The sequence below is a fragment of the Taeniopygia guttata genome, chromosome 15, assembly GCF_048771995.1.
Source record: "Taeniopygia guttata chromosome 15, bTaeGut7.mat, whole genome shotgun sequence".
Taxonomy (NCBI): domain Eukaryota; kingdom Metazoa; phylum Chordata; class Aves; order Passeriformes; family Estrildidae; genus Taeniopygia; species Taeniopygia guttata.
Window position 1 is genome coordinate 1,913,314 of NC_133040.1, and position 12,843 is coordinate 1,926,156.

Sequence of the window (12,843 nt, forward strand, 5' to 3'; positions counted from 1 at the left end):
GCACCTAGAAATGCCAGCGTTCCATGGGGTGCAGGATGGGGCTGAGCACACACACACAAATTACAAGCTTTGCCATGGAAATTGCTGGAAATTATCCCGGTGGGAGAAGAGCGAGGGATTAAACACCGGCGATCCTCAGCTCTTTCCAGCGAGCTCAGCAAGTCCCGCTGTCAGGTCTAGCGGGGCTGAAGGACATCCACTGTCCCCTCCAGCTGTGCAACATCTGCCCGTGCGAGCGGCTGGGAGCGGCTGGCGGGGACAGGGAGCCGTGCCAGGAGGTGCCCGTGGTGGCTTTGCCCGCTGAGACGGGCACGATGAACACACAGAGCCCGGCGGGGTGAGCCCAGAGCGGGCAGGGCTGGCTCCTCGCAGGACGCTGCTGTCCCCTGTGTCAGAATCTGAGCTATTGATGGTTCCCAGATTGTAGAAAGTCTCTGTCTTTCACCCCACTGCCAAAGCAGAAGCCATAATTGGTCTGTGCTGTTTCAAGGTTGTTTATTCTGTTTATCTCTAACATGTTCTGCTGCCCTGCCGCAGCTCTGTCCTGCAGGGCAGCGTGTGGGGCTCTGCCCTCAGTGGGATGGTACAAACATTAAATACCACAAACTACCTGTGCTGGATTTACAATAACGTGCCAATATCTGTCACCTACGTTGGACAGTGTGTCCCCAGCCTGAACCAACAGAAAAATGCCAACAGCACAGTGAAACATGGAGGGCATGAAGAAGGAGAAAAAGGACAAGGCACACCCAATTTCCTCCATCTTGTCCCCTTTGGCCCCCTAATCTAGAATCCTAAAATTTTACTTTTGCACCCGTGCCACACTTAATTATTACTCATATCAAACACTCAGAGCTGGTAATTCATCCTGTAAGATTGAAAACTCTTTTCCATGGACAGAGATCACAGCCAGTGTCTCTGGGGGCTCTGTCCACGGGGGTTCCTGACCCCTGCCAGGGTCCCAGACCTGCCAGGGCAGCCAGAGGGAAGCCCTGGATTCCCACACCGGGGCACTCCGGCTGCTTCCGAAGCCGCCTTTGTCCCCACGAGGCTCTCTGGGATGGGTTTGGTGTCACTCGGCGATGGACTCAGAGTGACGGTCACCTTGAGGGGAGTCAGGAAAATCAGAGCCCGGCAGGGAGAAGAAAGCGGCTCCTGCGGTCCCCAAAGAGCCCGGGAAAGCGGGGTCGGGATGGGGAAGGGATGGAGGGGTGGGAGGGAAGGAAAGGGACAGGACCTGTCGGGTAGAAGCGAATTCCTGCCTTCCTCCATCCTCCCCGAAACTGGAACCTTCCCTGTCCTGCTCTGCTGCCCGAGCCCCGGGAGGTGGCACAGCCCATCCTGATCCAGTGTCATTTGCAGGAAGTAACCTGGCAATTAGGGCATTAATTAGCCCTTGGGGATGTGACCCAGTGGTATTTAACCCTTTGCAAGCTGCTGCTGCTGCTCTGCAGGGCCGAGTCCCAGCAGGGGAAGGGCCACAGGGGTTAAACCCATCGGTTTGGGTTATGGATCTCTAATTGTTTTATCCCTAATTCACTGCTAGAAAGCCCAGCCTGGGGTCAGCAGCATTCCTCACATGGGGATTAACGTGCCCAAGCGGTGCTGGTGTCCCTGTCCTGCTCCTCGGATCCCTCTTTGTCCCATCTTGGGGCTGGAGGGAGCTCCCGGCAGAGGGGGGCTGGAGGTGCCAATGCTGCCCTAAATATGGGGAGAGAGAAGATTGTTTTCCTTGCCATGGCAGTGCCTCCAGCAGAACAAGTGCCCTCTGTTCTCTGCCTAAAACTCCGGTTTTAAAAAAGAAAAGAAGATGCTGGCTCGATGAGAAGTGTCAGGGCACAGTCCTGGAGAGAAACGTTCTCCAGAGCATCTGAGAAAGGCGAGGGGAGCGCGGGGAGGCTTTGGGAGCAGAAGTGACAGAAGCCAAGCGTGGCTTGTAAGAACAAGGGTCCCATCAGGAGCCGATGGGCCGTGACTCCCCGAACCCTGCGAGGGCTTTTCCAGCCGTGCCCAGCGGCAGAGGGCTCCCCCGAGGGCGGGATGAGCTCCGCGGTGCTCTCCTGGCCATGGCTGAACAGTTGGTGCGGGAGCAGGATGGCAGGGCTGGGCTCGGGGGAGGGCGAGCGTCGCCTCCTTCTCCCCGTGCCAGGCTGGAAATATGGGCAGAGGAGGAGCTGAGCGGTGATCCCTGCAGCCAGTCTTCAAAGCAGTTGCTTCTAAGGCTTCCAAAACATTTTGGAAGTGTTTTCCCAACTCGGGGGAAGGGGAGCTCAGCGGCCTCTTCTGTTTCCTCAACGTGCTGGTGGCTGCTGCTCCTGGAGCCACCTCGGAGTGACAGCACCTCCGGAACGGGTTTGCTCCCGGGCAGGGCTGCCCGTCCCCTGCCTGGTGATCCCCCAGCAGGTTGTGGGATGCTCTGGAGAACACGTGGAGAGGGGATCCTGAGGGGGCAGGAGCCAGGGCCGAGCCCTGCCGGGCTCCCTGCCCAACTCTGCCCTGCCCAACCTGCCCAACCTGCCCTGCCCAACCTGCCCTGTCCAACCTGCCCTGTCCAACCTGCCCTGCCCAGCTCTGCCCTGCCCATCTCTGCCCTGCCCATCTCTGCCCTGCCCATCTCTGCCCTGTCCAACCTGCCCTGCCCATCTCTGCCCTGCCCATCTCTGCCCTGTCCAACCTGCCCTGCCCAGCTCTGCCCTGCCCAACACTGCCCTGCCCAACCTGCCCTGCCCAACCTGCCCTGCCCAACCTGCCCTGCCCAACCTGCCCTGCCCATCTCTGCCCTGCCCATCTCTGCCCTGCCCAACCTGCCCTGTCCAACCTGCCCTGTCCAACCTGCCCTGCCCAACCTGCCCTGCCCAACCTGCCCTGCCCATCCTGCTCTGCCCAACCTGCCCTGCCCATCTCTGCCCTGCCCAGCGGTCCCTGCCAGGGCTCCCCCCGCAGCCCCCGCCGAGCAGATGGTGCCGATTTTCGCAGGGGGAGGTGGAGGAAACAAAGCCCGGAGCGCTGCGAGGCTGCAGCCTGGCTCCCAAACGCAGCCCGGGGCGGGGGGGTGACATCTGTGGAGACGGGGTACCCGCGGCGTGCCCAGCCCCGTGCTCAGCAGGCACTTGCGGCTGCCCTGCCTCACTTATCTCCCTCCTTTGTTGGTTTTTCCCTCCTTTCCAGATAAAGCAGCCCGCGCACCGTCGGCGGGGATGCCGGTGAAGCCAGCGGGCTGCCTCCCCCTCGGTGCCCGGCGCGGGAGCAGCCGCTGACTGGGAGCTGGAATGTTTCCCAGCCCAGGCGATGCCCAGCCCTGCTCCTAGCCTGCCTTCCCAGGGCTGACATTCCCGGTTTTCTGCTGTTCGGGGAGCAGTGCCACCGAGCATGCCGCAGGAAGCCCCTCGGCAGCCCAAGGCCAGGGGAGTTTTCCAGTGAGTCCAGCTCCTCAAAGCCAGAGTTGCCTCTTCCCACCCCGGCTTTGAGAGGAACCTCGGACAGCGAATTCCCCTGCGCCCAGCGGGTGTTGAGGTCCTGGAGGGCGGGCTGGAGGAGGGGGCTGCCATGGAAGAGAATGTGTTCAGCGTGCAGCAGATCCAGCCCAATGTCATCTCGGTGAGGCTCTTCAAGCGCAAGGTGGGCGGCCTCGGCTTCCTGGTGAAGGAGCGCGTCAGCAAACCGCCCGTCATCATCTCGGACCTGATCCGGGGCGGGGCTGCCGAGCAGAGTGGCCTCATCCAGGCTGGGGACATCATCTTAGCCGTCAATGGCAGGCCCCTGGTGGACATGAGCTATGAGACGGCGCTGGAGATCCTGAGGAGCATCGCCTCCGAGACCTACGTGGTCCTCATCCTGCGCGGCCCCGAGGGCTTCACCACTCACCTGGAGACCACTTTCACGGGTGACGGGACGCCCAAAACCGTCCGTGTCACCAGGCCCCTGTGCCCGGCCCCGAAGGCGGTTGACTTGTCCAACCCAAGCAAAGAGCAGCCACCGCCAGCAGCCATGGGATCGCTGTGGAGCAGGGAAACGGGCAAGGAAGTGGAGCCCGTGGTCCACGTTAACGGCGTCGTTCCCGGCAGCAAAGGGCCGGACGCCGGCAAGGACAAGGACAAGGACAAGGACAGGGCTGGTGGTCACTCCTGCCTCAACGGCGGCGTGGAAGACAATGAGCTGCTCAAAGAAATCGAGCCCGTCCTGGACCTGCTGAAGAGCAGCAGTAAGGACAGCGGTGGAGATGCGCCCTCCAAGGTAGAGACACGGGATATAGAAGTCCAGGTGGACTGGTAGGTCACTAAATACATTTTTTACCTTTGGTGGAACGTGCTGGTTGTGGCTCCCCGAGGTGTCGGTGAGCGCCTCTCCACAGCAGGGTGGAGATGGAGAGGAAGGGATGGAAAAAAAGGGGGAATTGGTCAGTGATGGGAAAATGAGAAATTGGGAGACGATTGTAGAAGACGGATGTAAGCGTGGGAAATCAGGGAGATCGGGAATAGCGTCTCATGGAAAGCTGAGCTGTGGGATGTGGTGTGATGTGCCCAGGCTGGGCTGGGCTAAATTCTGCTGGTGTTCTCAGTTCCATTTGTTTTAAGTTGAAGCAAAATCCCGTGCCTCAGTTTCCCCACCTGCCAAAAAATGTCCGTGGTATTCTTGTCCTTGTGGTCCTGCTTTAGAGCTCTCTGGATGAAATCCACTTTAACTTTAGTGGGAGAGGAGGCAGGAAAGTCGAACCAACAGGGCCTGGTGCTTTCCAGGAGAAATGAGCTTCCAAACCTTTTGGAGAGGGGAGGAGAGCCCCAGTCCGGCTCTATCTGAAGCCAAGACAGGGAAGGCAGTGGGACCAGCCTGGTGGGAAGGGGGGAGATGTTTTCTATCAACAGCTCGGGATGGCCAATCCTTGTGGAAATGCCAGGATGGATCTGGCCCTGCTCCTAGAGAGCCAGATCACCATTTCAGGACTTGTGTGCATGGGTGGGGATGTGAACAACGCTTGTCCCACGTCCTGTTGAGGAGGGGGAGGTGGGACAGCTCCCGGTTTTCCTCAGCGTTTCCCCGAGCTGCAGCGCACCGCTCCGGAGCCGGGGCAGCTCCCCGGGGCCCTTCCTGATTTCCAGATCTGTCATTTGTAGCTGGGTTTTTTCAGTCCCATCTTCCTCTCCTCCTGACCGTTCATTAACACGGTTAGGTTGCCTTTCCCTGTTGCTTTTCCCCAGGTCCCCAAACACTTTTTAGCAGTGTCAAGTGCTGCAGCAGGTTGTGGCTGCCCTCGCTTATCGACTGGCTGGAACAGCCCCGAGGGTTTGCTGGAGCTGCAGGTCTCTGGCTTAGCCATGGAAAAATCTGTAATTCCAAGTTCTCTGTAATTTCAGGTTCTCTTGCTGTAGACACTTCTTAGGAAAAGGAAAACATTGTGTTAAGGTTTCTTTATCAGAAACAAGAAGGAAAGCCACAGCGGGGTCCCCTCCATGGGCTCCCAGCCAAGGCTGAGCTCCCGCTCACTCCCTCCCCAATCCCACCCACACCCTCTGTGTTTTCCACCTTCCTTGTTTTATTTTCAGTTGTTTTCATGTCGTTCCTGCTCTCCCAATTTATTCCTGTTTCCCGTGGAGGACACGGTACTCAAAGCTTGTTAGGGTGCTCACACTGAGTCAGAGGGAAAAAATATCTGCTGGGCTTGGTGCTGGTGTCTGGGTGTCCTTCCTGCCACCCCCTCCCCACCACAGCCACTCTTCAGGTCTTCTTCACTTGGGAATTGTTGGGAGTTGGAAAATTTGGAAATTTGCTGTGCAATGGGAAGTGATTTAAACCCCCGAGCTCAGGACGCTCTCCAAAAACCTCTCTGGGCTGTGCATGATTTAATCCCATCCTGGGAGAGGCTGGTTGAAGGATTGAGATGTTGAAAGGGTCAGGACTGGATAGAAAATGTGCAGGGGGGCTTCAAAATCCCCCCTGGTTTAGCTCAGGGACCTGGGGGTCGCAGCCCAGCAAAGCCCCCAGAGACACAATCCCAAACACTGGGACTGAACCCGGGCAGCCTCACCCTTCAAACCATGTCCCCCATCCCACTGGCTGCAGGATCTCCAAGGAAATTTTGCTCCAGCCATGGGGAGGGATGAAAAATGTGATTCTACTCTGAGGAGTCTCTTTTATTCAGAGATTAAACAGAAATGCTTTGATTTCACTTTGATTTCACTGAAATGAAAGGATCTTGAGGCAGCAAAGCGGGGACTTCACCAAAATCTCAGGTTTTTTGTTTTCAATATCCTAATTAAAAAAAAAAAAATCTTTGTAATCTCTATACCTTGGGGATGAAAATCCACTTTTTGGTCAAATTCTCCTGCTTGATGAAAAGCTGCAGCCTGGCTCTTGTGGAAGGACTCGGTGTGAGGGAGAAGACCCAGGCTGGAGCAGAGTTGAAAGATTCAGTGCAGGGAGAAGCTGCCAGGAGCTGCTGTGCAGGGCAAAGGGCATTTCCGTGGGATTGGGCTGGGGATGATTCATCTCCTCAGCTCAGCTCACAGAGCTGGGGCATCCTGAAGGTCTCCTGCACTCCAACTTTTCTTGGATGGCAGGAGAAGTGCAGAAAGGTCAGGGCATAATGGGGAGTGGATAGCTGGGGAGAGTGTTGGTCGATGCCAAGGAAATGCCAAAAAAGCCCCAGTGTCTCGGAATCTGAGGTATTGATGATTCCCAGATTGTATAAAATCTCTGTTTTTCTGCCCTGTTGCCAAAGAAGAAGCCATAGTTCGTCTGTGCTGGTTTCAAGGTTGTTTATTCTGTTTATCTCTAACATGTTCTGCTGCCCTGCCGCAGCTCTGTCCTGCAGGGCAGCGTGTGGGGCTCTGCCCTCAGTGGGATGGTACAAACATTAAATACCACAAACTACCTGTGCTGGATTTACAATAACGTGCCAATATCTGTCACCTACGTTGGACAGTGTGTCCCCAGCCTGAACCAACAGAAAAATGCCAACACCACAGTGAAACATGGAGGGCGTGAAGATGGAGAAAAAGGACAAGACACACCCAATTTCCTCCATCTTGTCCCCTTTGAACCCCTCATCTAGAATCCTAAAATTTTACTTTTGCACCCGTGCCACACTTAATTATTACTGATATCAAACACTCAGAGCTGGTTATTGATCCTGTAGGACTGAAAACTCTTTTCCATGGACAGAGATCACAGCCAGTGTCTCTGGGGGCTCTGTCCAGGGGGGTTCCTGACCCCTGCCAGGGTCCCAGACCTGCCAGGGCAGCCAGAGGGAAGCCCTGGATTCCCACACCAGTGAGCCTTATCAGATGGATGCAGCTCATCCCTGACTACTCCAGGCAGGAATAGCACAGGAATTGAGCTCTACCTACACCCAGGAGGGTGCAAAACCTGGCTCAAGGTTGAGCTGGACACCTCCAGCCTGGCCTGTTTGGCTGTGATCCAGCTGGAGATGATGGATTTGGGATTTGGGATGGATCCTGTCCTGTCCCCTCTTTGCCTGGTGCTGACCTGCCCAGCCCGGGGCGCTTTGGCAGAGCTGATCCCACTCACGGAGCTGTTCCCAGGGCAAAGGGAATGGCACAAGACTGAGCTTGCCCACAGGTTGCCAAAAACTTCTTGCTCAAGATGGGTTTTGGCAAAAACAATTCAAACTACACCTGGTGCTTTGGGCTTCCAGCTCCTCTCTCCAGTTACTTACAAGGAAAGCTGGAAGGGAGCCACAAGAAAGACGGAGAGGGACTTCTTACAGGAGCATGGAGGGACAGGATAAGGGGAATGGATTCCAAATGGGCAGGGTTAGGTGGGATATTGGGAGGGAATTGTTCCCTGTGAGGGTGGGCAGGCCCTGGCACAGGGTGCCCAGAGCAGCTGTGGCTGCCCCTGGATCCCTGGCAGTGCCCAAGGCCAGGCTGGATGGGGCTTGGAGCAGCCTGGGACGGTGGAAGGTGTCCCTGCCCATGGCAGGGGGTGACATCTTAAAGGATGTCCTTTAAGATCTTTTCCAATCCATCCTCTGACTGACTGATTGATTGATTGATTGATTGATTGAGCCTAAATTTGCTTTGGGGACACAATGAGTTCCTCTCCATCCCCTGGGTCTGCATTCTCCAGGGGAATTCTCCTTGCTGGCTTCTCCTCCACCGTGTGCCCTCGGGGTGGTCCATGACCATCTGCAGTCAGAAAAGGGAGCAAGATTGGGGCTCAAGGTATGATGAGAGCTGGCATTTCTGCCACGAGGCTCACCGTGGGCTAGGAAGCAAAAATAGAGTTTGATTCACTCCCTGCCAGCGAGCCCAGGTCTGTTTTTCCCTCAGAGCTCTGGGGAGATTGTCAGGTCCCATCTTCCCTCCTTCTTCCCCCCCTCCCCACTGAGTTGCCAGGGTTTGTTTTCCATCCCAGGTCTCTTCCCTGACATGAGCAGCATGATGGAAACATGGCAGTTTCAGTCCAAGCAGCAGCCCCGAGAGAGAGAAGTGTGCTGAGAGCAGGAATTCAGTTCAGGAAGCATTTCAAGGTTTTAGGCTCCAGCTTGCCTTGGAACAAACCCCATAATTTTACAGTTCCTGAAGAGAAAATTCTCTTCCTCCCACTGTCCTCAGGACTGCCAAAATCTCTTTGTGTTGCTCAAAACATTTCATTTGCCTTTCTGATCTGTCTTCATTCTTCTGCACTTGGACACAAAACTTTAAAAGCTCAGAAAGGAGAAGATTCCGTGGAATTTCCACGTTTGGGCCATTCTGGAAATGGATGCAGGGAGCTCTGGCAGGGAATATCCTTCCCCTGCTCCCCTGGCTGAGCCTTCTTCCTCATCACTCTACTGCATCACTGATCCAGAGAGGCATTTTGTGCCTGGAAACCACATATTCCCTGCAAATATATCCCATATTCCACCCAAATATATCTTGTATTTCCCCCAAATATATTCCATATTGCCCCCAAATATATCCCACATTCCCCCTAATATATCCCATATTCTTCCCAAATATATCCCACACTCCTCTCAAATATACCCCATATTCCACCTAATTAAAATCTATATTCCCCCAAATATATCCTATATTGCCCCAAATATATCCCACATTGTTCCCAAATATATCCCATACTCCTCCCAAATATACCCCGTATTCCACCCTATTACATCCTATATTGCCCCAAACATATCCCATATTACTCCAAATATATCCCATATTCCCCACAAATATATCCCATATTGTCCCCAAATATATCCCATATTCCCCAAAATATATCCCATATTTCCCCCAAATATATCCCATACTCCTCCCAAAATACCCCATATTCCACCCAATTAAATCCTATATTCCCCCAAATATATCCCATATTGTCCCCAGATATATCCCATATTTCCCCAAAATATATCCCATATTCCACCCAAATATATCCCATATTGTCCCCAAATTTATCCAATATTACCCCCAAATATATCCCCCATTATCCTCAAATATACCCCATATCCCTCCCAAATATATTCCCTCCAAATATACACCATAATCCACCCAAATATATCCCATATTCCTCCCAAATATATTCCCCCAAATGTATCCCATATTCTCCCCAAATATATCTTATATTCTGCCCAAATATACCCCATATTCCCCCAAATACATCCCATATTGCCGCCAAATATATCCCATATTCCTCCCAATTAAATCCTATATTGCCCCAAGTATATCCCTTTTTCCCCCAAATACATCCAATATTGCCGCCAAATATATCCCATATTCCTCCCAATTAAATCCTATATTGCCCCAAGTATATCCCTTTTTCCCCCAAATACATCCAATATTGCCACCAAATATATCCCATATTCATCCCAATTAAATCCTATATTGCCCCAAATATATCCCATATTCCACCCAAATTTATCCAATATCACCCCCAAATATATCCTGTATTCCACCCAAATATAGCTGGTATTCTTTTCAAGTATATCCCATATTCCTCCAAATACATCCCATATTGCCCCCAAATATATCCCATATTCCACCCAATTAAATCCTATATTCCCCAGTATATCCCATATTCCCCCAAATACATCCCATATTGCCCCCAAATATATCCCATATTCCACCCAATTAAATCCTATATTGCCCCAAATATATCCTGTATTCCACCCAAATATAGCTGGTATTCTTTTCAAGTATATCCCATATTCCCCAAAATACATCCCATATTGCCCCCTAATATATCCCATATTCTTACCAAATATACCCCATATTCCACCCAATTAAATCCTATATTCCCCAATATATCCCATATTCCCCCAAATACATCCCATATTGCTCCAAATGTATCCCATATTGCCCCCTAATATATCCCATATTCTTCCCAAATATACCCCATATTCCACCCAATTAAATCCTATATTGCCCCAAATATATCCTGTATTCCACCCAAATATAGCTGGTATTCTTTTCAAGTATATCCCATATTCCCCCAAATACATCCCATATTACCCCCTAATATATCCCATATTCTTCCCAAATATACCTCATATTGCCCCCAATATATACCATATTCTTCCCAAATATATCCCATATTCTTCCCAAATATACCCCATATTCCACCCAATTTAATCCCATATTGCCACCAATATATCCCATATTCCACCCTAATGTTCTCCAGATCGTTCCACAGGTCCTTCCCGAGGCTTTTGTCCTCCTCCTTCCGTGCTGTGCCACATCCCCTCTCCCACTTCTCCCCTGCTTGGATCCCCCTGCGGTTCCCACCATCCCTGCTGCCCCTCCAGGGAGCACATCCCAGATTCTTCTTCCAAATTCCCAATTCCCACCTCCTTCCTGAGCTCTGCTCCATCCTCTGTGCCCTGCCAATCCCTTCTCCTGCCCCTTCCCTCTCCCTCTGCTCTTGTCCAGACTTTGCTGAACCCTCCAGCCTGCCACCAGCACGTTTTCCAACTACCCCAAGGAAAAAAAGCATTTAATTTTAATTAAATTAATTTAATTTAATTAGGGAATTTTGATTTCTGAGGATGCCCTGCTGCTCTGGAATGTGGTTTTCCATGGGGCAAAAGAAAGGTGAGGTGAGAGCTGCTTATCCCAGCCCCAAGCATGGGAAGGAGGAGCTGCAAGTGCAGCCATTCCCAGGAAAAATCAGGCAGTGAGGTAAGAAGAAGGAATTGAGCTTCCCACGCAGCCCCAGGCGCAGGGAGAAGGAAGGAGCCGGTCCCTGGTCACAGCACAGGGTGATGCTATCAGTGTCACCAGAGCTGTCACCTGAGGTGTGGGCACTGCCATCCTCGCCATCCATCCAGCCAGGGCTGCCTCTGCTCCCTGCCTGGGAAGTCGGAGAGATGCTTCTGCCAAGGAAATTCAAAGGAGACAAGTGACAAACTGACAAACTTCCCTTTCGCTCTTTTTTTTCCCCCTTTAATTTCTTTTTGGAAAAGCTTTGGAGAAATTTCTGAAAGGGCTGTCTCAGCAACTTCCCTTCTGCTTCATCACTCGGAGCACTGCAACATCATCAAATTAGTCAAAAGAAAACAGTGGTGCCTCTCATTTCTCCAAACAGCCAGATGCTCTTTCCAAGGGGAGGCAGCAACCCAGGCTCTGCCCGGCACCAGTGGGGGAGGGCAGGATTCCTCTTTCCTTTTTAAGGTATCAAATTTGGCTTTCAGAACAGAAGAACCCCTCAGACAGGGGTTTGGATCTCTCTGGATCCAAGAGATCTGGCCGAGACTGTGTGATGGATCTGGGAGTGGTCAGAGAGGGATGCCTGGATCCTGGATCTGGCTTTTGGGAGAGTTCATCCAACCAGTGGCTTCCAGTTCCTCAAAAACATCGAAGTGGGGATTAAAAACATCTCATAGAAAGGTTTGGGTTGGAGGAGACCTTAAAGCTCATCCTGTTCCACCCCTGCCATGTGCAGGGACACCTTCCACTGTCCCAGGCTGCTCCAAGCCCCAGTGTCCAACCTGGCCTGGAGTTCTCCAAAAAGAGAAGCCAGCTCCTCTCATCCCTGGGGATGTCCAGCCTGGCTCCCTAGAGAGAGCTGTGCCCCCCTCAGTGCCCACCAGAATGGCTTTTGATTTGATTTTGATAAAATCCTTTTGGGAACACGACCCAGGGGCTGAGCTGGGACACAGAGCTGTCCCCTCAGCCTGCTGGAGCTGCGAGTGACATCCTCACAGCTCACCCTGTGCCTCTGGGGGCTGCAGCAGCCACGCTAGAGAGCAAAATAACTCATCCCAAAAATCCTCTTCCTGTCCCAGCTCGCAAACAAGGCGAGGGCAGGAAATATTTGTAAAATGAAGCAATTGATGCTTTTTATTTTTATTCCCGCATCTGTGCTCGGACTGGGGTGAGGCTCTGGCTGCTCTGAATGGGCTTTTCTCTCCCTGCCTCTCTCCAAAAAGACAGAGCCAGATCCAGGCTCAGGGCAGCCAGGCACAGCAGCAGGAACACCCCCGGGTCACTCTGGTGGCTTTGTCACAGCCACGCTTGGCTGTGGTCAGCCCCCAGTGCCGCGCTCAGGCAGTGTCGGAATCTGAGGTATTGATGATTCCGAGATTGTAAAAGTCTCTGTCTGTCAGCCCCGCTGCCAAAGCAGAAGCCATAATTGGTCTGTGCTGTTTCAAGGTTGTTTATTCTGTTTATCTCTAACATGTTCTGCTGCCCTGCCGCAGCTCTGTCCTGCAGGGCAGCGTGTGGGGCTCTGCCCTCAGTGGGATGGTACAAACATTAAATACCACAAACTACCTGTGCTGGATTTACAATAACGTGCCAATATCTGTCACCTACGTTGGACAGTGTGTCCCCAGCCTGAACCAACAGAAAAATGCCAACACCACAGTGAAACATGGAGGGCATGAAGAAGGAGAAAAAGGACAAGACA

The 12,843-nt window shown here is 52.8% G+C and overlaps 1 protein-coding gene across 3 annotated transcripts in view; it reads left to right on the forward strand.

Annotated features, from left to right (window-relative positions):
• The window catches only part of NOS1 (nitric oxide synthase 1), a 68,681-nt gene that overhangs the window by 10,139 nt on the left and 45,699 nt on the right, over positions 1–12,843 (forward strand). For all 3 annotated transcript variants that reach the window (XM_041719301.2, XM_041719300.2, XM_041719302.2), the window contains exon 2: positions 3,169–4,268. In XM_041719301.2, coding sequence (XP_041575235.2) covers positions 3,547–4,268 — 722 coding nt within the window. In that variant the 5' untranslated portion in view covers positions 3,169–3,546. The remainder of the gene's footprint in view (positions 1–3,168; positions 4,269–12,843) is intronic.